Source organism: Macadamia integrifolia, chromosome 11 (assembly GCF_013358625.1).
Source record: "Macadamia integrifolia cultivar HAES 741 chromosome 11, SCU_Mint_v3, whole genome shotgun sequence".
Taxonomy (NCBI): Eukaryota; Viridiplantae; Streptophyta; class Magnoliopsida; order Proteales; family Proteaceae; genus Macadamia; species Macadamia integrifolia.
This window is the reverse complement of record NC_056567.1, coordinates 6,642,318-6,670,270: the sequence shown is the minus strand read 5'-3', so window position 1 is coordinate 6,670,270 and position 27,953 is coordinate 6,642,318. Positions and strand designations below refer to the sequence as shown.

Here is a 27,953-nt window from a genome sequence, read left to right as displayed (position 1 = left end):
TGCATATAGTCATATTAGGTGGCACAAATATAACCATTAGAGAAAGCTTATTTGCTTACCAAAAAAAAAATATGAAGGAAAGCTTCTTGTGCACCGAAGAGAGTAAATCATCAGTCAAAAATAAAATAAAACCATTATAAGATTTAATGAGTAGACGTGGAAGTCCACTCCCAGCAGACCCAACTTACCATTAGGAATACTGATAGTGTGAGTAAGACACGTACCTGTCTTACAACCTACCAAGATCTCTTATAGCAGTACATTAACATTTTCACAATCTCATATTACAATCCAGTATAAGCAACGGAATCAGAGTATAGTAGCAGAATTATAAGTAAAATGGAGAAACATCTAATGGTAATATAATAGCAATAACCAAGTTATTCTGTTACACCCATCCATAACATATACTTATAACCTCAAGAATATATACAATCCACAGCTATATCCAAAAATATCAAAATATGATATACAATCTCACAGTGCGGCGTAAGCACAGTGGTCACAAGCACAGTCCTGGTCATGCTCCTCCGCTTATGGAATCCACCAATCGCTCACACCGTACTTCGACCCAGAAGATACTGGATCACCCGCCATGGGCACCACAGTACCTGTATCATCATCTAAAAAGGGGTGTATACGTGGACTGAGCTTTCCAACTCGCTCAGTGAGGGGTGGGGCAAGCACATCCAAGCAAGATAATAACAGTAATAATTTATGATGCATGATTGTGGAAATTAAACACATAGTCCATGATGCTCGTGATGCAGTTCAATTATTTATTATCCACCTAACAATATAAACTAAGTCTGGTAAATGCTACTACGACGCATTAGGCTGTATCCCTTGTCTCGGAAACAACATCGACTATGCAGTGATATAAAGCCTAGTCATGATTAGAAGCCTATCGATCCCCGCATGTGTCCATGGGTCACCCAGAAAACCCCTGATAACCCCTCCTAGCAGTCACGACACCGGTAACACATCAACCACACCGGATAGGTTCCTGCCTCCGACAACAATCACATTATACCACATGAGTGGCACTTCAGAAAGTCTCATCAAACATACCACAATGGGTTATCCAACACCTCAACCCCTGTTGGCAAGGGTGCGTAGCATAGGGAGTGATACCTAACCACATATATACTACATTCCTTCATAATGATACAGTTAGTATGGATTACACAATATCGGAGAGACCTCGGCCACAAAGTATAATCCATCTCCAAGTACAATCCCGGGTACACAATACCAGAGAGACCTTGGGCACAAAGTGTAACCCTAGACCGTTTATCTAATCTAGCATACATATCAAAATTGAGTATGGACTATGCAACACCAGCAAGACCTCAGCCACGAAGCGTATCCATTTTCAAATGTAGTCCCGAGGTAACACGATACCAGCGAGACCTTGGCCACAAAGTGTAACCCACGACTACAACTAACTCTAATGCTCATAATCAATGCATGAATGCAATATACATACGGCAATCACGGCACTGGGACCACCTCGACCATGTCAGATTCCATCTTACATACATACATGCATCCAAACACACGATGATCACGGTACCGGTACCACCTTGGCCACACCGAATCCCATTATACATTTTCATACAATTCATATCATGATCGTAAAATGACAATTTCAATTAAATATATAATTCTAAGCATATCAGCAATTAAATAAACAATAATCATTTCAAAAATAAACACAGTCCATCTCTTACCTGTTTTACGATCCGCTGTGTTTGGGTTCAAGTACGGTCACCGATCGATCAATTCAATTTTGGCTTCGGGGCACGTGCGCATCACTGTCCTATACACAAGGGAATTGTACATCAGTATGAGTCGAAAACATCAGGAGGGACCCACACAGGCCACCCCCAAAGGGTATAGACACAGTTCTTAGGTGACAGTACTGTCACCAGAAACACCCACCAGAAATAGGGCATTTCCACCGAAAATATCAGTCCTATTTTAGGTGGAGGTGACAGATAGCACATTAGGCTCATTTGTCCACCGGAAAAAACCCACCAAAAATAGCTACAGTGCTACCTATGCCATATTTTTGGTGGACACAGAAAGGTCCAACTCGAACCCGATCGTTGGGATTTGTTCCATGGAGTTTGTAGGGGATGTTTCTTACATCATTCTAAGCCAAGAAAATCCCAATTCCATCGAGCCATTTGGAAGATACATTGATCGAACGATCGAAACCCTAGTTGGTATTTTGGCATTACATGTTGCTTGAACTCACCAGGCTTGGTTCGAGCTCCGCAACAACACCGGAAGGGTAGAACACCCATCCTACAACCCTAACATGGTGTGTACACCAAGATTCCATCCATTCCTAGCTTTGTCTAGGTCGAAATGAAGAGAGAGAGTGGCATGGGAGGTTGCACTTACCTCCGACAGCGATTCCGGCAACAAGGCAATAGCTGGCACCAAGGTGGGCCTTCAATCCCCTTCTCCTTCCTCTTCTTCTTCTTCTTTGTCTCCTCTTTCTTTCCTCTCCTACGTTGGTCACAAGGGAAATGAGGAATCACTTCCCAACTTATAACTTAAGTTGGGCCTAAGAGTCTGTTTGGTTTGGGCCTCTTATGAACCAATCGAGTTAAAATGAGTTTCGGGACACAAGGACCCGCGCATTTAGGTCCATAAGGTATTCACATCAAGAGGAAGGTGTGGAGGATGATTTGGGATCATCTGAAACCATTTACGATGTGAGTGGTGGGACCCACGGGCATCGAAACCTTGATAACAGCAGTGTACCCACCGGAAATAGGCACCGGATTCATACCCAGGCTACTTCTGGTGGCTTGTTTTTGGTGGTCGAGACAGCTTGCTGTCCTATAGTTGGCCTTGCACGGGTTGCTGCCCTCGGACATGCTCAAGGCCTTTCGGCAATTATGACGCTTGCCAGAAATTAAGTGTGGGGAGTCAGGTCACTTATCATCTGGGATCAGAAGGTTTTCCCCTCCAGTTAGATAGGTATGCAATGCATGAACATGTGGGGTCATCCCTACCCCTTCGGCAATGCACAACCGTGAGCCAAAACCCGATCGTACTTCTGATCTCCGATCCAAGGCCTATCACAACAGTTTCAAATTATACTGGATTAGGGCACAGGTGTAACATCCCCCCCCCCACCTTACAAGAATTTCGTCCTCGAAATTGAGCATACCTGGCAAATCAAACAATCCAGGATATTGCTTCATCATTTCATCTTCTCGCTCCCAGGATGCTTCCTGTTCAGGGTGGTTCATCCATTTCACCTTGACGAAGGAAATGATGCAGTCTTCTGCAGCTCTGCATCAGTAATCTGAGCTGCAGTGATCCTATCCACTATACTAGGTTATACCACCAATGTTGATAGTGACAAGGTGACACCCTCTACTAATAGCTCCAAGTCTAGCTTCCTGGCCTCCTCTAGGAGATACTCATTGGTGGTCAGTGATGCCAAAGTTAGTGACTGGGATTTCCAACTAAGTGCATCAGCTACCACATTGGCCTTTCATGGATGATAGTGAAATAGTACAATCGTAATCCTTCATCAGCTCCAATCAACGCCTCTGTCTCATGTTGAGCTCCTTTTGGGTGAAGAAGTACTTGAGGATCTTATGGTCACTGAAGATCTCACTCTTCTCACCATACAGGTAGTGTCTCCAGATTTTTAGTGCAAAAATCACAGCTGCCAACTCCAAATCATGGGTGGGGTAGTTCTTCTCATAATCCTTCAACTGACAGGATGCATAGGCAATGACTTTCCCGTGCTGCATCAATACACAACCCAATCCCAGCTTGTAGGCATCACTATAAACAACCATACCACCTGTACCGGTCGAAATAATCAAAACTGGAGATACCAACTTTTACCTTAGCTCCTTGAAGCTTTTCTCACAAGCATCAGACCACTCAAATTTTACACCCTTTCATGTGAGTCGGGTGATCAGAATAGCAATGCGAGAGAAGTTCTCAATAGGCCTCCTATAGTATCCGGCCAATCTCAGAAAACTATGTATGTCTGCTACACTCTTGGGAGTCTCCCATTCTAATACTGCCTTCACCTTGCCTGGGTCAACCTCTATACCCTTAGCTGAACCAATGTGGCCTAGGAATGCTACCTGTGACAACCAAAACTCACACTTGCCGAATTTGGCATAGAGTTGCTTCTCTCTCAGCCGTTGCAGTACCAACCTCAGGTGAACATCATGTTCCTCTGTACTCTTGGAGTAGACCAAAATGCCATCAATGAACACTATCACAAACTTGTCTAAGACATCCTGGAATATCCGGTTCATCAAATCTATAAATGTAGCCAGTGCATTGGTGAACCCAAATGACATTACCAATAACTCATAATGTCCATACCTTGATCTGAAGGTTGTCTTGCTGACATCACTATCCTTGATCCTGAGCTGGTGGTAGCCCGATCGAAGGTCGATCTTGGAGAACACCTTGGCACCCTGCAACTGATTAAATAAATCATCTATCCTTGGCAAAGGATACCGATTCTTGATGGTTAGCTTATTAAGCTCTCAGTAATCGATGCACAATCTCATACTTTCATCTTTCTTCTTGACGAACAAGATTGGTGCTCCCCATGGAAACACACTAGGTCTCATAAATCCCTTCTTCAGAAGATCTTGAAGTTGTACTTGCAATTTCTTCAACTCTGTGGGGGCCATGCGGTAAGGGGCCTTTGACACTGTTGCCGAACCAGGGAGTAGGTCTGTAGCAAATTCCATCTCTCGGTCTAGAGGCAAACCTGTTAATTCATCCGGGAATACATCAAGAAATTCCCTCACCACATCTAGCTCGATCAATGGCCTAATCTCTATCTCAGTATCCATCACAGATGCTAAGTAGCCTTGACATCCCTTATCCAATAGCTTCTTCATCTGGAGTGTGGATATAATAACTTTCTTGGGTTTCTTGGGCTTATCCCCTTAGAACACAAACTCATCATCATCATGAGGTCTGAAAATGATAGCCTTCTCTGCACATAGCACATTGGCTCTATATGCGGACAACCAGTCTATTCCTAAAATCACGTCGAAGTCGATCATATCCAACTCGATCAAGTGAGCATTCAACTCGTGATCACCTATGGTCATTGGGCAAGGCTCATAAACATAGTTCAAACCCACTACACTTCCTGTAGGGGTGCTCACAGCCAAACATTGAGTCAATCCCTTAGGTGGAATTCCCATATTCTTCGCAAATGCCGGTGACACGAACGAATGCGAGGCTCCTGAGTCAAATAATACATGTGCAGGCAATAATTATATCAATAATGTACCTATCACTATACCGGGTGTAGCCTCAGCATCTTCTGCAGTCATAGCAAACACTATGCCCTGTGGTCTCTGGCCCTGTAGGGGCTGTGTTGGCCTAGGGACTGAATATGTCTGCTGGGGCCTAGGTGGCATAGTGTAGGGTGCATCACCTGGTCTTCGGTGGGGGTAGGTCCTCGCCATGTGGCCCGGCTGATCACAATGAAAACATCTCGGGCTTGATCCCGAAGACTGTGATACTGCACTAGATCGGGAGGATTAGGAAGTCTGACTAGCATCAGGCCTCCTAAACTGCACTGGAGTTGGGTTGGCGTAAGGCACTCGAAAAGGTTTGCTGCCTCCTCTAGAATCAGTAGATCCCATTCCTTGCTGAGCCGTGTAGTTATCCCTATGCTGGTCTTCAATAGACTTGGCCACTTGGACCACCTCAGCATAGGTTTGCAGTTTCAACCCCACAATGGTTGACCCAATACCTGGCCTCAACCCTTTCTCAAACTTCTTCGCTTTAGCTCTGTCACCTCTGAGATGCTCAGGAGCGAAATGAGAGAACTCACTCTCTCTCCTATCTCGGAAGCTTTCAAAAAATAGTTCTAAACAAAAGCCCCTTTGAAGTCTGCCCAAGTAGGGTTCGGGTTACTGGCCCTCATAATAGGCTCGAAGGCACTCCACCAATTATCTGCTTCATTCTGTAACTGATAACCTGCACACAAAATTTTCTGCTCATCGGCGCAGCCCATCAGTCTAAAAACCTTCTCCATTCCACCAATCCATCTTGATTGGATACAACGGGTCTTGCCCCACCTTGAAGAAACATGGGGGCCTAAGCCGTTGAAACTTCTCCATCATCTTTGTCAAGTCTGTCCAGCCCTCTACATGGGCTTGAACTTGTTCCGAAATCAGAACTTGCACATGCCCATGCACTTGTGCCCCACCAGATGTTTGAAGGGTAGCCGATCTAATGGGTATTAGAACAGGTGCCAGTGGAGTAGGAGGTGTGGGTGGCACATTGCGGGCCTCCATTGCCACCTGGATTCTATTATCAATACCGACCATAAACTGATTTGTCTTTCTTCCACTTCTCGCATCATGTTATTCATGATGGATGCCACATCCTGGTTCGTAAGTACAGGCGAGGCCAGAGGCTTATTGCGGGGTCTACCCCGATTCCATGTAGGAGCAGCGGGAGGTGACGGGCGTGATTAGGATCGGGATTAGGTGTTCCGACGCAACATGATTCCTGTGAAGGAATCCGATTAGTACACATACATAAACAAGGTTGCATGTAATTGGAACACACGCATACACAGTGGGTCTCACACGTATACCATAGTCAAAATTAGGGATAGGGCATGCATAAGTGGGATCCACACATAATAAGATCCGATCGCGCATACATCCCAAAGAGGCACACCATCAAGGACCCAAATAAAAACTTAGGTTTGAAAATTTAACATGATTTATTTTTTAATTGAATCCATCGGAAATAGGGGGTCAAACCACTAGAAATATGGATTAACCCACCAGTAATATCAGTGGTATTTCCAGTGAGCAAAACAGAGGCTAAAACCAATTTTTCCCTTTCACTGGAAATAGGCACTGGAAGTATGCCCAGTGTTTCCGGTGGCACCAAATCGGCCATAAATAGGCTCGAGCCTTGGGTTATTCACACAAAACCCTATTTTCTCTTGTGAGAAAGGTGTGAAAACAGCCAAGGAGCCTTTTGCTACCCATTCCCTACCTTCCTCGTGCTATTTCACGATCGATTGGAGCCGCATTCGCATCCAAGGTATGTTTTCTCTCTCTAAAACCTAGTTTTTTTGTGATTTTCTTCTCTGTGAGTTTTGCATGCAGCCATTTAACTAGGTTTTCCATTCCAAATCCTTAGGGATCATCTTGCAACAATGTTTGGACACCGTGTACGTACCCGACGTGCTCTTATACAAGAGGAGCAAGATGTTGTCGAGTAGTTCAACCCAATCCTGTTCCACTCTGTGGTTGAGCGAGACCGTTGGAAGTTCTTTGAGCGCCGCAACATTGAACCAGGAGTCTATGTGAGGACCAACGACTTCCGTTCATTCCGTCTTCATCAACGGTTTGAGGAGGTCGGGTGGTACCGCATCTTGAAACCCGATCGATACTACTACCCGACCCTGGTCAGGCTATTCTACTCCAACATGGAATGCGTGAATCGGGGTACCGAAGAGATGCGGATCACCTCCTATGTGAAGGGGGTGGAGATCACCTTTGACATGGGGCAGCTGGAAAATATTTTGATGATCAGCAACACAGGTGATCTAGTGTACCACCTCAGACTCCGGCATATGAATTTCAGAGTCCCGATACCTTCTAGGAGATCAATGACATGCTTACTAAGGAAGCCCAAGGATGGAACCGTTCAGTCAACTACTTTGCCACTCCCAAGATTGTTTTCTATATGATTCAGTTGAATGTTCTCTCTACCTGTGGATATTATAATGAGGTATCCACCCTGCAAGCCTACGTGACATACTGCGTGTACATGGGGGCGCAGATACGCCTGCCTTACCTCCTAATGTGGACCATGGTAACTTGGTCTGAAGGGCAAGATCGTCGAGTAGGGAACCTATACTATAGGAGGATATTGACTGATATCTTCTGTCGCTTTGGGGTGGACTTGGAGGGTGAGGCACGCTTGGGTGAAGAGGTCACAGACGAAGATGACCATAGATCTATGGGAGGTGACACCTATTCCAGGAGAGGGTCAAAAACCTATAGAGGTAGAGGGTGGCGGTGCCAGTGAGGCAGGAGGAGAAGCTGCTAGGGTTGGTGGGGCTCCACCACCTAATCCCTAGGCTATGGGTTTGATGGCAGCTTCTACATCCCAGAGTACTAGGGGTGCGAGGCCCTACGGTCTTAATGGCATTATGGCCCGTCTGAATACCACTATGTCATTGATGAGGAGCATGGATAGCCGCCTCGAGAGCATGGATAGGACCTATTGTCTTATGGACAATAGAGTGGCCTCCCTAGAGGCATAGATGCAGGCGATGGTCTTCCACCTCGGCATTCCGGTGCATCCACCAGGAACGCCTGGTCCAAACCAGGCTTAGGGCCAAGAACATAACCAACACCAGCAGCAGTAGCAACAAGAGTGGTGGCATGCTCACCACTATAGTTTTTTAGGATTTCCCTCTTTATGTCTTACTTGAGTTTGATGTTTTAGGTTTAGTTAAACTTTTTAATTATGTCATATGCTTAAGTTGTTTAATTTCTTAGTCTTAGGCTAGTTAGGATTTCCTGCTTTCCGTACTTTAAATTTTCCATAAAAGTGTAAGTTGTGTATTCAAGTTCTTTATTGTAATGAAACGGCTTTAACACCTATACTTGTCTCCTAATGTGCAATTGCTATTATTGTTTTCTTGAGATTTTTATTAAATCCTAGTTTCCCCAAAATCATGGTTTGACTGAGATTGTAAGTTAAGGCAGAGCTTCACGCTCTTATACCACAGCTGTCACACCCCACTCCCAGTAGACCTAACTTACCATTAGGAATACCGATGGTGTGAGTAAGACATGTAACTGTCTTACAACCTACCAGGATATCTGATAGCAGTACCTCAACATTTTTGCAATCTCACATTACAAATCAGTATAAGTAGCGGAATCAGAGTATAGTAGTAGAATTATAAGTAAAATGGAGAAACATCTAATGGTAATATAATAGCAATAACCAAGTTATTTTGTTACATCCATCCATGACATATACTTATAACCTCAAGAATATATACAATCCACAGCTATATCCAAAAATATGAAAATATGATATATAATCTCACGGTGCGGCGTAAGCACAGCGGTCACAAGCACAGTCCTAGTCGTGCTCCTCCACTTCTGGCATCCACTAGTCGCTCACACCGTACTCTGACCCATAAGATACTGGATCACTCGCCATGGGCACCACGGTACCTGCATCATCATCTAAAAAGGGGTGTATACGTGGGGTGAGCTTTCCAACTCGCTCAGTGAGGGGTGGGGCAAGCACATCCAACCAAGATAATAGCATTAATAATTTATGATGCATGATTGCGGAAATTAAACACATAGTCCATGATGCTTGTGATGCAGTTCATTTATTTATTATCCACCTAACAATGCAAACTAAGTCTGGTAAAAGCTACTACGATGTATTAGGCTATATCCCTCGTCTCATAAATGACATCGACTACGCAGCGATACAAACCCTAGCCGTGATTAGAAGCCTGTTGGTCCCCGTATACGTCCATGGGTCACCCAGGAAACCCCTGATAACCCCCTCCTGGCAGTCATAGGCACCGGTAACACATCGGCCACGCTTGACAGGTTCCCACCTCCGACAACAATCACATCGTACCACGAGAGTGGCACTTCAGAAAGTCTCATAAAACATACCACAATGGGTTCTCCAACATCTCAACCGTTGTTGGAAAGGGTGTGTAGCATCGGGAGTGACACCTAACCATATATATACTATATGCCTTCATAATGATACAGTTAGTATGGATTACACGATACCAGAGAGGCCTCGGCCACAAAGTGTAATCCATCTCCAAGTATAGTTCTGGGTACACGATACCAGAGAAACCTTGGCCACAAAGTGTAACCCAAGACCGTTTACCTAATCTAGCATACATATCACTGTTGAGTATGGACTACGCAACACCAACAAGACCTCGGCCACAAAGCGTATCCATTTCCAAATGTAATCCTGGGGTACACGATACCAGCGAGACCTTGGCCACAAAGTGTAACCCATGGCTACAACTAACTTTGATGCACATAATCAATGCATGGATGCAACATACATACGGCAATCACGGCACTGGTACCACCTCGGCCCCACTGAATCCCATCATACATTTCCATACAATTCATATCATGATCGTAAAATGACAATTTCAATTAAACATATAATTCTAAGCATGTGAGCAATTAAATAAATAATAATTATTTGAAAAATAAACACAGTCCATCCCTCACTTGTTTTACAATCGATTGTGTTTGGGTTCAAGTATGGCCAACGATCAATCAATTCAATTCTGACTTCAGGGCACGTGCGCGTCACTGTACTAGACATAAGGGAATCGTACATCAGTATGCGTCAAGAACATCAGGAGGGACCCACACTCGTCACCCACAAAGGGTACAGACACAGTTCTTAGGTGACAGTACCGTCACCTGAAATAAGGTATTTCCACCAAAAATATCAGTCCTATTTTTGATGGAGGTAACAGAGAGCACATTAGGCTCATTTTTCCACCGGAAACAGCTACAGTGCTTCTTGTGCCATATTTCTGGTGGACACAGAAAGGTCCAACTTGAATTGGGGCTTTTTAGCTCAAACCCGATCGTTGAGATTTATTCTATGAAGTTTGTAGGGGATGTTTCTAGCATCATTCTAAGCCAAGAAAATCCCAATTCCATCAAGTCGTTTGGGAGATACGTCGATCGAACTATCGAAACCCTAGTTGGTCTTTTGGCATTACATGTTATCAGAGCTCACGGGGCTTGGTTTGAGCTCCGCAACAACACTGAGAGGGTAGAACACCCATCCTACAACCCGAACATGGTGTGTAAACCAAGATTTCATCCATTCCTAGCTTTTTTTAGGTCAAAATGAAGAGAGAGAGTGGCATGGGAGGTTGCACTTACCTCCGTCAACGATTCTGGTAACAAGGCGATAGCCGGCACCAAGGTAGGCCTTCAATCCCCTTCTCCTTCCTCGTCTTCTTCTTCCTCTCCTCTTTCTCTCCTCTCCTACATTGTGCACAAGGGAAATGAGGAAATGATTCCTCATTTCCCAACTTATAACTTAAGTTGGGCTTGAGGGTCTGTTTGATTTGGGCCTCTTCTGAACCAATTGGGTTAAAATGAGTTTCGGGACACGAGAACCCACACATTTAGGTCCATAAGGTGTTCACATCAAGAGGAAGGTGTGGAAGATGATTTGGGATCATCCAAAACCATTTACAATGCGAGTGGAGGGACCCACGGGCATCGGAACCTCGACAGCAGCTAGTGTACCCACCGAAAACAGGCACCAGATTCATGCCCAAGCTACTTCCAGTGGCTTATTTCTGGTGGGACAGCCTGCTGTCTTGACAGCTTGTTGTCCTATGGTTGGCCTCGCACGGGTGGCTACCGAAAGTCAAGTGTGGTGAATCGGGTCACTTACTGTCTGGGATCAGAAGGTATGAACCCCCTCCAGTTAGACAGGCATGCAATGCACGAACATGTGGGGTCATCCCTACCCCTTCGGCAATGCACAGCCACGAGCCAAAACCCGATCGTACTTCCGATCTCTGATCCAAGGCCTATCACAACAGTTTCAAATTATACCAGATTAGGGCATGGGTGTAACATAAAAACAAATCAGATTTAAATTTTTAACTATAACATCAAGTGCAACAGATGTAGGCATGCTCTTGCAATTATTGATTCCAAATAATATAGTGATTTTACCAACAAGAAAATAGTTCACGAAGAACTCAAAAAATGTACCAAAATATTGTCTAAAAAAAATGTAAAAAGATATTCCTATAAATAAAATAGTGTAACTTGTGCTCTTAGCAGCACAAAATGGTATAAATATATATTAAAGTAATCAGTGTTTCAAAATAAATAAAGATAAAATTTTAAAGAGCAAATAGCAAGGAAAGAATGCAACATATACCTCGCAACTCCCTTTAAACCAGCAGAAAAGAAAGGAATGGCCTGAACAGAGTTTGCAGCAACAATGGTAACAAAATCTGAATGAGTCACAAAAATCTAAAGAAAAAAATAATAATAATAAGTTCACAAACAGAAATTGTGGTAATACCTTTTACCATGGTCGTGTTATGGTCAGCACCACCGTTAGTAGTTGCACCAAATTCTGATGGTCCCTGTTCAGTTTTTTTTTTTTTTTTTTTGTCCTAAACTCATGTGAGCAATCAACTCCTTTGCATAGGTCCAGTTGGAATCTAGATGCCCTCCACCAACGTCTTCCTGTTTGGACAAAGCCACCATTATAAGTGCAATAAAGAACTATTAATGATCATAGGACATAAGAAGGTTTAGTGCAACACTTTTATCTATTACAAGCTTTTTCCCCCAAACTTATAGTGTTTCTTGCCACAAAATCATGAGAAGCAATAGATTTTTAGTTCAAATAATAGATCTTGTAGCAAGGTAAACCCTCAATGCAAACTTTTCAATAAAAATCTCAATTTTTTTTATTGGTTAAAAAAAAAGAGGGGGGTGGTTGGGAATTGCATATTCAAGAAATTTTCTAAGGTTTTAGGTACACACCAGATTAATGTTAGGATGTGGCCAGATTGCACTCAAGCCCGGTAGAGATGCATACTAAGGTTTGAATCCTCAAGTTGTATTAAAAGTTAATGTGCCCATCCAAACTCTACAGCTCATGCCAACTTCTATCATCTAAGATGATCAAGTTGCTTTACCAAGCAACAATTATAATCATGGCTCTATTACATGGAAGCTCAGATGGGGCTTAAAACCAATAGATATAAGATCTGAAGGTTACCCAATCTAGGAGATACACAAAGCATGCACATTAACAGACCCTAGGTAATTTGATAAAGAGAACACATTTCACCATGTTCAAAGCACCTCTAAGCTTACCGGGTCACATGAGAGACACTTCCTCGGAAAAGATCTTGAACAATCGTCCTTGCTTTGGAAACATTGGAATGGCTCAGAGACAGTTCAAGCAAAGATAGAAGTAATCTGATGAACTCATGGCTATTCTGTTGAACACCATTGTCCAACTCCAAGGTCTTAATGAAAGGAGCAGAATCAATAAAAGCCATTTTACTGGAATGTAACTGTGCAAATAGTTGTGGAAGTTGATCTAACACAGGTTGTTGCTTTAAGAGATATGGTTCAACAGAAAAAATGCCTTCTCTGAATGATGTGTTCATGTACAGGGACTAAAGAATGCTATTAGCATAGCACATAGCAGCAAGATTTGTCAAACCAACAGGTGATTCAGTGGAAGCACAAAGATCCTTACATAGATCTGGACCAAGAGCAAGAATAACATTTGACATATTTCTACCATAAACCAGATTTTCTAGCAAATACGTCATTTATAGAGAGACATGGACTTCTATTCATATTTGACAAAAGGATGAGAAAAATATGAGAGAGAGAGAGAGAGAGAGAGAGAGAGAGAGAATGGGTCGGAGGTAAAAGGGAAGATTTTGTGATTTTGTTTTATAAATAAAATCTATAAAACAAATACCTGCATGCGGCCACACTTTTCACAAGGATTGCATTGGCCACTGACTTGCCACCCACACCACCTGTCCTCTTTTCCGCATCTCCCTGTTACCATCTCCTAAAACTACAACCAACCCTTTTGATGATCTCGTATAACTCCAAGCCCTTGAAGCACAATCTGATCAAGAATTTTCAAGGATTGGGAATGCAATGGAACATATATTAAAAGAGAGGGCCAGTATTTTTGGCCGAGAGAGTTAATGTAGGCAAAGAGGGGCAGTAATTGCATTAGTAATGAGGAAGAGTTCCCTGATGCAAGGAGAGAAGTTGAAAGGTGTGGATGTGGTGGTAAAAGTGAGTGTATGTGTATGTGTGTGTGTGTGTGTGTGTGTGAGAGAGAGAGAGAGAGAGAGAGAGAGATTTTACTATAAAAAAAAAAAAAGAATGGGAAAAATCGTGTGAGAGTGGGAGGGAGAGAAAGAGTTTTAGGGGGAAAAAAGAAAGAGAGAGAGTTTTAGTAAGAAAAGGAAAGAAGGAGTTTTGATTAAAAAAGGAAAGTGGATTAAATCGTGTGAGAGTGGGAGGGAGAGAAAGAGTTTTAGTAAAAAAAAAAAAAAAAAGGAAAGTGGATGAAATTAATATATGGTATTAGAAAAAAAATAGAGAGAGAAAGAAGGGGGTGTGGGAGTTACTAATTAATAAAGAAATTAATTAGGAAAGTAAATGAATTAAGCAAGCAATTTGGGGGATATTATTCTTCTCTATGTGCGTGTGTGTGTGTGAGAGAGAGAAAGAGAGAGAGAGAGAGGGAGGGAGGGAGGGAGAGAGAGAGAGAGAGAAAGGGGGTGTAGGAGTTATTAATTAATAAAGAAATTAATTAGGTAAGTAAAGAGAGAGAGAGAGATAACTACAAGATTTAAATATGGAGAGATGTTAAATGGGGGCATTAATTAAGAAAGCAATTTGGGGGATATTATTCTTCTCTGTATGCATGTTTGTGTGTGTGTGTGTGTGTGTGTGAGAGAGAGAGAGAGAGATAATTATGAGATTTAAATATGGAGAGATGTTAAATGGGGGCATTAGTCATAATTTAAGTAGTAAATGGGGGGTATTTGGGTCAGATGGTAAAGTTTGCCAAAAAACACCAGTATGTCCTTTTATAGAGTACATAGATAGGTTATTATTAGAAAAAATTTCTTGTACCACCCCTAAATTTAAAATTTAGAGAAAATTACAGTCACCCCCTGAACTTTGTCCTCAAATCAACGTCATCCCCTGTGTTTTAAAAAATGACACAACACCCCCTTTAGCTTTGGAAAATGACAAAAGCACCCATGCTGTTAGTCTAACCAGTTAAGTGATGATGTCCTAGGGTTCTTGGACTGCCATTGAAGCTGTTCAAAATGCTTGAAAAAAATAACCCAGAGATGGGTTGGTAGATATATAGATAGAGAAACAAAGAGAGAGAGAGAGAGAGGTAGATCTATGTATCGCTGGTCGAACTGCCCTAGTCATCTTCCCTCTCCAAGGTTTAGGGTTTCGGATGGAGGACTAATCGAGCTCCTCTTCTCAAGTTGTGAAGGCTTTGTTCAATGGGTTGAGAATAGATGGTAGTTTCTCAGGGTTTTAATTAAATTCAAGGGTAAATAAGTAAAGTCATGTTCAATGGGGATGTTTTGGCATTTAGGAAAATAAGTAATAATTACATCATCACTTAACTGGTTAGATTAACGACATGAGTGTGTTTGTCATTTTTCAAAGCTAGAGGGGGTTCTCATGTTATTTTTGAAAACGCAGGGGAGGCATTGACTTGAGGGCAAAGTTTAGGGGGGTGGCGATGTAATTTTCTCTAAAATTTATATCTTATAACACCCTCGTTTGCTAATAATAATATCGAGTACTTCCCCTCTTTTGTAACGGAAATTACACTTAAATCCATTATGTTAGAGGAAAAGCGTTGAGTGATGACGTTGTGTGGTAGCTATTTTCAAAATGGCTAAAGGATAAACTGGCTGTTTTACCCTTCTATATAAAAATCCTCAAATTGAACTGATCAAAACATTGAGTTGTAGGTTTAGGGCCTCTCTCTCCCTCTGTGTGTGTGTGTGTTTGTGTTTGTGTTAATTAATTGCGACCTTATAGAGCTGAAGCCAGAGATTAAAAGTTGTTGCTCATATTCTCTTAACAGCCAATCTATATGGTCTTTCTATCTCTGGTAATTTTCTCTTGGTTTCGGATCACCTTGGCTTGAAGAGAAGATTTCAAGAATTGTGACAATCACCTCGTAAACTCTGTAATTTTTTGTCTTCGACCAAAAAACTTCTCTCAACAAGATAAGATATGGCAAGAAAATTGTCTACACTATGTGTGAGAAGAGAGAGATCAACAACCAGTTCTACCTCAGATGATGGAAGGGAATCAAATATCGGGTCGTTTGTGACAATGAAGAGGATGATGGAAGCATAGTCGTGAATTGTGATTCATAACATCACCCAAACTTGCTATTGGTTCTTCTCGAGAAGCACGATCAGAAAATACATCGGCAAGAAAATTGATGTGGGGTCATTCGTGATGGTGAGACCGATGCCAAAAACATAGCCAGGAATCACAGCGGTGCTGATTGTTTTTCCAAAATCGAAATTCTTTGTATCCATTCTGGCATTCCTAGCAACCCACTTGTATCCATTCCAGCATTCTTAGCAACCATTCTTTGGTACATGTTAATAACGCGGATAACGAAACAAAGAAGATGAAGCTAAAGAGGGACATAACAGGGTCAAAAGGGTTTTTTCCAGTTATAAGATGCCGGCTTTATGCTTCAGGGTGCGGTTGATATTATAAGCAAATTAGTGTTATATGATATAAGATTTCAAATTAAGGGTGGTACAAGATAATTTCCATTATTATTATTATTATTTTGGTGCTTAAACCCCCAAAGAAGGGGGAGTACAATAGGCCACATTGGGCAAAAAGCGAGATACAAAGATCCAAAAGCAAATTGTGTTACTAGTTCCATTTGACTAAAGGTGATAACTGCTCTTGTTGGTAAAGTCTATTGCTTTTCATAACACAGATGTGGGATCAAGTGCTTCCTTCACTAATTCCCTTTTCCTGCAACATGTTAGATTAGAAAAAAGTTTTTGATATTTTTCTATCCATTGGATTGATAAAACCCATCTCAACCGTATGATACATCATATATAAGGAATATTTTCCCCATATTCTCTATGTGAATTTTGCTCTCAAATAAAAGTCTTCCAACACAATTTCAAAAGTATTACTTTTGAGTCAGGCTAGGGATGTAAACGGATCGGATACAAATCTAATTTGAATCAGATGTGATCAAATCTGGATTTTTCTTAACCGGATTCAATTGGATACCCTTAAATAGATACAGATGCGGATCGAATTTGGATTTTTGACTCTGCGTTTACTCTATGACTTATGAAATCTGGACTTTCCTCCCCCTAATGAATACAGTTTGCTCTTAATTGATCTTTCTAAGTCGTCTTAGCTCTTTTCCTTCTTCTCTAGAACAACCTGTCTAAACTTCAAGAACCTTCAAAATTATTGATTATCTAATAAGATCAGATAATTATTTTTCAGATATTTTAGATTTGGATACCCTTTGACCGGATAGAGATACCCCTAAACGAATTGGTTTACAGATTCAAATTCGGATTTCAGCTATCCTTTTACATACATGCATTCAAACCTTGTCCTACGAGGTCTTGCGTTCACGCCTCCACAAGACCATAAGTGACAAACCCCACCTTCATCTCGACTAAAAGAAGTGACAAACTCTAGCTCACCCGATCCAGATCCTCTACCCACGTGGGATGCCTCCCCACATAAGTAATTACTAATGAAACAGAATCTCCCTGGGCAGAGAATCTAGACCGTTCACCCCGACTAAAAGAAGAATTTCTTACATTTTAGGTGGATCATGTATGAACATGTATGCCCATGGATCAGTATTACCTCGCTATAGCGAGAGCGACTTTTTTGCATTTTAGGTGGATCATGTATGACCATGGACCAGTGGCCTTGTGCACTGGGACTTGGTAGTGGGAATGATCACGTTTGTGTATATGAATGCCAATATTACTAATGAATATAAGTATTTCTCCTTCTTCAATCTTTGTCATCTCCTTCACCCTCCTTATTCTCTTTTTTCCTAACTCTATCAGGTTTCTCTTTTGCATTGTCATGGGTAATTTAATCTTCCAACTGCTTATTTTCATCTTAACATATTGACGGTATAAAAATATTCTGCTTCTTCTTCTCTTCTAATCCAATTTTTTAGTCTTCCTTTTTGTTTTATAGGTTCTGGAAACATCAAGATCGTAATGAATGGTACTTAAGTCTCATGCATTCTTTCCTTTTGGTACAGTACTGAGCTTCTTGAATCCTTTCTTCATTTTTCTTAAGGGATGAAAGCATGCCCAACCTTTTCCCTCTATATACAGAGCTTATTTTCCTATACATTAAGATTGTCATTGTTTCTCTGCTTCCTATTGGTAATTTTTGCAGGTGGATCTTATAACAGAGCTAAGAACAGTACAAGGATAGAAATATTAATAATTCTCAATGTTTTGATTTTGTTTTCTCTTCTACTTCAAATGGAACTTACAAGTTTTCTTCAAATGGAACTTACAAGTTTTGGCTGGTTTTAGTTTATACAGATTTATGTGAATAGTTGAAAGCTTATTCCAAGTTTTCTAGTAGACTTATCTAACGATTCGGTGGCATAAAGAACTTATCGCCAGTTTTAATGCTTTCGCTTTTTGGAGCTTTGTAGCTCTAGTTTCTTGAGCTTAGCTTTGAATTTCAGGAAAATTTTGGGTTTTCCATTTATGGTTGAGCTTTTCTAGTTGGTCACCCCATTTAGGAATAGTCTCAGGTGTTTGTTTGGAATGTACAATCTAAACATATTAATACCATGTTGATTTGAAATAAATAATATACAGTATAATTACAAAAAAAAAAAAAGGATGCATATGGTATAATCGATCGAAACCCCCATTTGGTTTTCCTTTATTCTTTTTTTAGTGAATCATTTTCTTTCCTTCACTCCTGAAATCCCAACTATGATGGCAGAGCCACAGAGGTGTTCCTACCTGGTTCATTCTACCTCCCTCCCCTTCCTCGTCAATAAACTGTTGGAGAAGAAAGAAAAGTTTGGATTTGATTCATGCTCCCTCCTCATCAGGAAACTGTTGGAGATGAAAGAAAGGTTCTATATTTTCTTTCTCTTCGATAAGCTCCAAACCCCTACCCTCCCCTCCCTCAAGTTGTCTCTCTCACTCTCTAGTCGTTTTGCATTAGCGGCTAAAATACCCAAGATTATCCATGTCTTCGAGGATTCGCATTTCGAATATGAAAGACTTTTATTGAAGTTGTTACTGTTAGTATATCCTAGAGATTGCAGTTGTTATTGTTCGCACTAATGAGGATATTTATCGTAAATTGCTTGGGGTTCTTTGTAGAGTTGGGTAGGTGAAGCTATGTAGGGTACTTCTTGAAGAGATGAGGAAGGTTGGATACAAAATATAGAGCTGACAAGTGTTAGGCTATGAATCTCATGAGGAGATTGGTAGAGGAAGACATCGTTTCTACCGTAGAAACCCAGAGTAGCTCTCGAACTTATCAAGAAAATGCCACATTCTTTTTATGTTAATGGTGATGTTTTTTGCATCACTGATCCATGGTTGTGGGAAAATTGGATTGGTTGACAAAGCTAAGAACATATTTGTTGAATTTGAATCTTCTAAGGGTATTGAAAAGTGGGAATTGGTTTATTCATCTATGCTTTGTGTACTCAATAGAGAAAATGAAAAGGCACCTGCAAGATGGTTCGTAATGAATTAGAAAGCTTGATGGGTTCTAGAGTAAGTGAAGAAGCATTGTTGTCGAGGATGTCCCCGTATGGGGAACTAGGCCTGATCAATGATGTGGTACGAAAATTCAATTGGTAAAAAGAAAAATATAAACTCCATCCCACTTTGCTAATGGTGGTGGTGCTGCTACTGCTACTTCTCAAGATGCTGCCACTAGATTCGTCTATGTGGGGTCCAGACCGCGTAATGTACACTGGTGCTCAAGGCATGCCAATGGGTACTCTAGCAACAGTCTTGGCAACTCCACTGTTGAAACCTTCTTCTCAGCTGGAGCTTCAGATAGGACATTGCTGGAAATGGTACAAGCACAACTCCCATTGGGTCAACAACACAATCGCATATATCATAACTATGCTACATATCAGACAAATCAGCAAATATTATTAATCATTGTCTTAATTCACAAAGGCTGATCAACACTTGGATAGCTCCCCTACTTAATTAGACACATCAAAATCAATTCTATTGAATTACGACAACCATCTGATATATGGATAGCATCACCAACATCTTTATATTAGCCCCATGAGTCTACAAAATGCTTGAATAGATGGTTCATGCCATCCAATTGCCAAATCCATATTGTTAACTTTCATAGCAACTCCTCCGTCCAAATCATTGTTCAACCAATTTGATTGGATTTTTATTGAACATGACCACAGTCATAATTAGTTCAGCGTCAGGTCACATTGCTGTAGTTGTGGATTGTGTTTGATATCCAGTTTCTAAAGAGTTTAAAGAGAGAAAGAAAGGTACAAAATTTTCTCAAAGCAAATTAATTTCACAAACCCCAAATTTATTAACAAGCAACCACCTTAAAATAAACAATGGAGCATTAGGCATTCCACTCGATATAATTTTCTTTTACAATAAAAAACAAAAGACCAATTAAGCTGGTGATAAAGAGTAGAAGGAATTCATAAAAAATAAAATAAAAGAAATAAAAGAAAAAGAAGAAGAAGAAAGAATTTAAGGGAGAAGAATAATAAATATGAACCTCATAAAACAAGACCAGCCCATGGTGATCCTAAAACATTCCCAGGCCTTCCCTTCTACAATTACAAGTCACAAAACATCACAAGTACGTAATAGTAACATGATCCCGAAAGGGTTGGACCCATAACCCATTGATTTGGATTGTTGTATCAGTAGTCCAAAGTACTTAGATGAGAAACTTAAAAATGCAGCTAACATCCACATCCTACATGATCTAATGAAAAATTAGATTGTCTCTCTGACGGGAAAAACTATGATACATGGGTAGTCTTTGGGGGTAAAGAAAAGGAGGAAAAAAGAAAACACTATGATACAAAGGTCAGATCTGGACCTAGATATAGTGGATTGGCAGAACCTTGTTTGTGTAGCTGACGTAGTTGGGATATTGCCATGTTGAGTAAAGTTCTATAATTGCCATTTCTCACTTGAACAATTCAGGGTGTTTTGATCCCTTTGGTGCTCAAGATTGGAAATAGCTATTTGGCTCTCGTGCCAGGTTGCGTTGCAACCTTGCTAGATGTGAAACTAGCCACTGTTTCCTTGTTGTTGAGAAAATCAATGGCACCACACTTTCCCACAACAGACACACCCACATTGGACACAAACTTTGAAATTCATTATAACTACATGGTCAAAGCAATCAGTTTCTGTGCCGCATAGGCTAAAGCTAATAAAGATGATACAGAAAATCATCTAACCTCAATCAGCATGGAAAGCTTTCTCCAAATCTTAAAAGGGAAAAAAAATCAAGGCCTATATACTCTTATGGATCCATACTCTAATGGATAAAAGTAGGGACAGGAAAATTAGAAGAACATTCTACCATTTGCATATATGCAAGATATCACCCTAACACTTATCATCAAATATCCTAAAGATCAATCAAAGCACAATCTGGAAGCCCGTTCATGATACCTAGAAATGTGATTTAAATATAAAGCCATTCAAAATATGAGATATTATCAGTAAATTGGTAAGTGAATTGACTAAAGGGCCCAAACTACAAACTTTTTCTTAGGTACATCACACATATTTCCCAACCTCCTTAAAAAATGGCTTAAATTCCATTGGTAAATGAAGTCGGAAAAGGAGTAAGAGGTTGAAAGACATGCAGAGATGTCTCTCCTCCCTCTCTTCTCAGAATTCCTTCCAAAAGAAAACAAGAGAAAATATTTTGGTTAACAGCTCTCTCATGGATATGTACCTATATGCATATTCCAGATTATTTGGCTAAGCATTTGAACCAGATAAAATCCTTCTTTATCCAAGCAAGGGAATAGAGCAACCAAAAAAGAGGAACTTTAGGGAAGGAAAATACTTGTGCAGATTTATCTTATGCCTATATTTTCTTGCTTGAACAATTCAAGCTATTCTGATAGACATGTGCCTAACATTTTTCTTTGTATATTTAGAACTCTGAAGGACGGTTTCATCCGTTATACTATAAATGCCCTTCACTTCTTAATTTTGTAGTCACTATGGCATTTAGAGCTATTCTGGGCTCTTGCCGATTTCCATCGTAAAGAGACTAAATACACTTATCAGAAAGATCCTTTTCCATGCCTCAAGAAAGGGGAAATTCATTTGTTTCAAGAAGCCCTATAAATTGCTGAGAAAAGAAGAATAGCATACCTTGGAAAACTCCTCTTTCAGTTGGAGAGGAGAGTTAATGTTTCTGTAACCGACAGAGTCCCAGAACTGTGGAGAGGGAGAGAAAATGGCTCTACCCTAGTGTGTTGGAGAGGGAGAGTAGCTGCTACCCGCTAGGGTTTCTGGCAGTGGGAAAAAAGTCAATTAGAATTGTACTATTGAAGAAAATGAAAGGCACTGAACCTATCTCTCCTTTAGAGCCTATGAATAAAAAAGAACCATTGCAGAAATATATAAAAATGCAATGACAAACCTGACGTTGAAACCTCAGAGCTAGCTATGCCACTTCAGAATTTAGAGTTTCATCAGAGTTTATCGAGCCTCAACAAAGATGATAATAAAGAACAAAAAGAGTCGGCGATCAATCCTTACCCCTTCCGTTCTTGTTGCTTTGGGCGTGATGTTGATGAGACTCACCAGTGACCACGAAGACCTTCCAGCTCTGCCATAACAACGTTAGGAGTTACAATTGATGATATTCGTAGGAACAAGCAGAGAAGGGAGAACAACGGGAAAGAAGGGTGTTGGAAGAACAACGGGGAAGAAGTCTAGGGCTTGCAGCGATTTTTTATCGACTTTATCAAGTATGAAATACGATAAGTTTACCAAAAAATCTCAGGGAACATTTTATGGGGAAATGAGACGTAAAATTTATCAAAGCCTTTTCCGAGAAATGAATGGGTCTTTGTAAAATTTTCCTTAAAAAAAAAATTATTTATGGGTGCAAAACTAATAGCGGAAAATTTCATTTTACTATAAATTTTGTTTTTTGGAACATTTTACGTTGAAACAAACAGATTCTCGGAAAAAATGTTGAAAATTTAACAATCACCGAACACGATACACTTGTTCAAGCAAGATTGATTGACAATGTCGGAACCCTCGTCACTATTATTTAATTTATTTGATGTAAATCTATAGTGTCAATCAGAAGCATTGCTCAGTTCTAAGTTCTGATCTTTTTATTTTGTTGGGTTGAATATCATAAGTAGATTTGGATTTGATCCCTCACACGATACAATGGAAGCCTTTTATAATTAAACAAATGGGAAAATTCATGGTATCAAGGAACAAAGCCAAATTGGAAAATTCATAGTCCAAAAGCATGTAGAGATTCGGATGGGACGGTGTAAAATGGCATTCTTTTATTTTTTTAGCGATTTCTTATGTGATCATGTTTGAGATCTAAGAGAACAAAGCCTCTACACAATGCAAATTAAAAATTGAGTTTGAATGAAATTGATGGAGGACAGGGAAGGTGGGGCGGGGTTGCAGGACAAGGGCAGGGGTAGGGTGAGGGAGGAAAGGGAGTGGTGCAGGGTTGAAGAGGAAGAAGAAGAAAGAGAAGTAGGATAGAGAAAATGATAAGAAATAGGAGAGGCATGATAGCTAGGGTACCATGCCAGGCACTCATGTGAAGAAAGCAAGCTGAAAAACAGATGCGCATGCTCGCACTCTGGGCTTTGAAGCTTGATCTATTTATTTCCATCTCATATTCATAAGTTTGGGTTTTTATTTTATAGGATTATATCATTCAAATGATGGATTTGTTGGATTTGCTATGAAACAACAAGTATCTTCCACAAAAGAATTTGATAGCTGATGAAAAGGAGATGTAACTTAAGTGTTCAGAAAGAGCAAGGGAGAAAGAGATGAAAAAGTTCAAAAGCAGGGAAGTATCATTAAAAAAGTTTAAGGTAAGGGAGTTATAGTAAATATATGCTAAATGTAAAGGAATGATAGTAGTTGTCCCAAATATATATTAAAAGAGAGAGATCCTTATGTCTATAATTTCTGTAGTGGGATTGATACAACCAGGGTACTTCACCAGAAAATGGACAAAAAAAGAAGAAGAAAGAGGAAGAAAAAACAGAATTAATGGAGAAAAACAGAACTTTGTCATTAATGCCCTTTTACAAGTGGGTGCTCTGGTATTTATAAATCTCAGTCGATTCCCCCCTTACCTAACCCAACTACACTCAGTAGTGTATCACCACATTAACAAACTTTATTCCCTTTAAGTGGGGTAGCAATTGCTTTAGATTTTTAGGATCGGGCCTTTCAAGCATCGCTGGAATTTTTACTGGATCAAGTTGCACTCCTTGCTTAGAAATGATGTGCCCTAAGTATTCAAGAGATGTCAGACAGAAGAAACATTTGCTAGCTTTGGCAAAGAATGGATAAGCAAAGTAAAACCTCTCTTAGGTTTAAAATATGATCTTCCATAGAGGCAATGTAAACCAAAATATCATCAAAGAAAACAATCACAAGTTTCCTCAAATATGGAATGAAGATGTTGTTCATGGTTCCTTAAAAGGTGGCCGGAGCATTTTTCAAACCAAAGGGCATTATTAGAAACTCATAGTGACCCTCATGAGTTCAAAAAGTTGTCTTTTCTACATCTTATTTTTTAACTCAAATCTGATGATAACCAGCCAGTGGATCTAACTTAGAAAAAACAGTAGCACCACCTAATTCATCTAATTCTTCATCGATGGTGGGGATGAGTTTAACACAAAATCTCCATGTCCCATCCTTCCTCTTTACTAATAAAACTGGGGATGAATAGGGGTTGTTGCTATGCTGGATAATGCCTTGGTGTAACATCGCTTAAACAAGCTTATTGATTTTATTTTTTTGAAAGTAAGGGTACCTGTAGGGTCGCACACTCACATTCACTGATTGAGCTCTCGGAACCAGGTGACTACCATGATCGTTGCCTCGAGTTGGAGGTAGCAGAATAGGTTTCTCAAATACCATCGGAAAAGCATTGAGTGTTAACTATATTGCCACAGGTAGGTGCTTCCAATTGGGCCTCTCTTCTTTATTAGCCTCCAAAACCTTAAAATGGAACAAGGAGGCTATCTCCACCTTTCCAATTAGCTTCCTCAATTGACCGATAGGTAAAGCTGCATCCTTAAGAGATGACTCCTCTGTCAACTTAATCTGTTGACCTTGCCAGGTGAAGGCCATAGAAGATTCCTTGTAATCAGTAAGAACATGGCCCAACAATTCCAACCATTGAACCCCTAAGACCACATTAGCTCCTTGAATGGGAAAGACAAATAAATCAAATGTGAAAGCATAGCCTTGGATTATGATGGAAATGTCCCTGCATTTCTTATCACAGCAAAGGTGCTGCCCATTTCCAATGTAGACCTTAAATGATGGAGGACTGATAGGGCATCCCATTTTAAGAGTCGTGGATTCCTGGATAAAAGTTATGAGTGCTCCCACTGTCCACCAAAATTTATAGCTTGTGTTCCCCAAATCTCCCGGTTAATCTAATGGTTTGAGGACTAATATGACCAGCTAAAGCATGAAAACTGATTTCTGGAATTTTTTGCACCAAATCATCAATGTTAGAGCATAAGGGTTCTTCAATCAACTCATTGTCAATGATCTCTAATAACTCCTCTTCGTCAGTAGAGAGCATAAACATTCTGCCTTTACACTTATGGCCTGCCACAAACATTTCATCATAGTTGTAGCAAAGACCTTTATCTCTTCGAACCTTTAACTGAGCTTGGGTCAATCTTTTAATCTGAAATTTGGGGGTTGGTGTAGGTAATTTTTTTGGTGATTCCGTAACATGGGTTTCTGATCCATGCGATCCTAATCTTGGCAAGGGAGTTCTAAAAGAGGATCTGGTTTGTATAAATATATCCTCATGTAATCTGGCTAGACTCATGGCTTGCAACAAGGATCAGGGTTGAGCTACTAAGAGTTCATTTTTTAGCACAGGTTTTCAACCTAGAAATAAAAAGCTGATTAAAAAGGATTCGGATAACCCGCTGACCTTCATAGACAGAGCCTCAAATATTGATTGATAATCAGAAACAGTGGATTCTTGAACAAGCTTAGACGGAGCTCCCTTGTAATCTTCATATAACGATGGTCCAAATCGGGTCATCAAAGCATCCAAGAATTGACTCCAACCATGCAGTAGACCATTTGAGGACATCCATTGGTACCAAGATAAGGCATCTCCTTGCATATGAAATGAAACAATGAGCAATCTCTGATCCTCCAGTGTGGCATGATAGTCAAAAAATCTTTAAGCCCTGAAGATCCAACCAGATGGATCTGTACCATCAAAACCAGGCATCTCCATTCTCAAGAACTTAGAATGGGAAGAAGAATTGAAATTGGGAGTAATCGGATTATCCCTGATTGAAGTATGGCGCTCAGCATCTAGAGAAGAACTAGAATGGCACTTCTGTAAAGATCGAATATTGTTATCCAGAGATGTCATCATGGCTTGAAATATTTGCACTATCTGCTATAATTCAGAGAAGTTGGTCTCCGTTTACTTGCGAAATTCATAAGCTTCTTGCGGGTGTGAGTTGTGAAGAGCCTGAAGATTCTTTATGGCTTCATCCATCTGGTTCAGACAAGTGCCCTCCGCCATTGAGAGCAATAAAAGCACCAAGATGATACAGCTATGGTAGCTCACCAGAAAATGGACAAAACAAGAAGATGAAAGAAGAAGAAAAAATAGAATTAATGGAGAAAAACAGAACTTTGTTATTAATGTCCTTTTACAAGTGGGTGCTCTGGTATTTATAAATCTCAGTCAACTCCCCCTTACCTAACCCAACTACACTCAGCAGTATATCACCTCACTCACAGACTTTATTCCCTTTAAGCCCCTTATAGATGATTGAGGACAAAGTCATTTGTCCACGTAGGCTTCCTCCTAACCCTACTGGCCCTTATCTTATGCACATGCTCTCCCATTATGTCATCACTCTATTCTATATCATCAGATCCAACCAATTCTTCCATTTGTTGCCTTACTGCCTCTTCTTCAAATTGGATTGTGGCTAGTATATTAGGGATTTTCATTGAATATTGAATTCTCTGTGAGAGAGAGAGTAGAAGACGATTGTGAGAGGGAGCAAAGATGTCTCTGGGTTTCATCTCAACATGGCAAGGAACTGATGGAGCTAATGAGCTCACAAGAAGTAGAGTGATTGAGGAGTGAATATAAACGGGTCACTAACTCTAGGCAGTGAGCTGATCCAAGATTGTTGAAAATCCTTGTTTGGGACAATTACTATCATTCCTTTACAAATGGGTCTCAATTTCTCTTCTTTCCTATGGTTTTCCTTTTAAAGTTATAGTACTTTGCTTTTCCTTTGAGATTGGATGCCACTGTTTTCTATAAATTCTGCACAAATTCAATTCATGGGATGCATTCAGTGGTGGGCTATTGATTTTCATCTTTCTCACAATTTTTTTCATGGATTTTGATATAACACCTTAGTCTGATGTTTATACCCCTACTTGTGGACATACAAGAAGAAAGAGTAGAGGAAGCCAATGCTGGCATGGTTGGCAGTTGTGGAGTGCCAAGAAGGCAGAAGTGACCCCACTTGTTCCTGTTCAGCTTGCCAATATCACTGGGGAACTCATCATGAGGACAAAGAGGTAAATTAAATTATGAGACCTAGTACAAGAGAATAAAGAAAAGGGGTGTAACACAAGGACTTCTCAGGGGGTCACCCATCCTAGTACTATTCTTGTCCAAGCATGCTTAATTGTGGAGTTTTGATGGGATTCGGAGCATTAATGTTGGTATGATCGCACCCAAACCGGCAGGTCCAAACCAGCCTACTAATTGGACTGGTAGAATGCACTTTTTTGGGTTTTTGCACTATGTTGGGCCCACACCTTTGTTGTGCAATTCCCCATTATACCCCTTATGGAAAGAGATCTGATTGAGATACAAAATACATATTTTATGCCAGTAAATAAAAAGGGAAATTTAAATACATATTAGTTTAATTAGGTATTATATGCAATTCCCTGGGTTTTAGCACTGTGGGGCCCACACCCCTACTGTGCAAATCCTCATTCA

At 40.5% G+C, this 27,953-nt stretch overlaps 1 protein-coding gene and 1 pseudogene across 16 annotated transcripts; both read right to left on the bottom strand.

Annotated features, from left to right (window-relative positions):
- Nucleotides 1–350: 350 nt before the first annotated feature.
- On the bottom strand, nt 351–26,599 carry LOC122094175. Of its 16 annotated transcripts, none has more exons than XR_006144673.1 (6): nt 22,463–23,256; nt 22,344–22,375; nt 22,073–22,212; nt 12,139–12,305; nt 11,992–12,032; nt 362–611 (listed from the first exon to the last, which is right to left on the bottom strand). XR_006144673.1 is itself a non-coding variant. In XM_042664895.1 (3 exons), exons 1-3 carry the CDS (start codon nt 26,085–26,087, stop codon nt 19,667–19,669), a joined length of 336 nt encoding a protein of 111 aa, XP_042520829.1. In that variant the 5' UTR covers nt 26,088–26,599; the 3' UTR covers nt 19,320–19,666. The 16 variants fall into 16 exon arrangements, 1 of the variants encoding a protein (XP_042520829.1); XR_006144669.1 differs by having other exon boundaries at nt 363–623; nt 22,463–23,255; XR_006144671.1 differs by lacking the exon at nt 362–611 and adding an exon at nt 9,118–9,260.
- Nucleotides 26,600–27,565: 966 nt separating this feature from the next.
- LOC122094465 lies at nt 27,566–27,684 on the bottom strand (annotated as a pseudogene).
- Between the last annotated feature and the right edge of the window lie 269 nt (nt 27,685–27,953).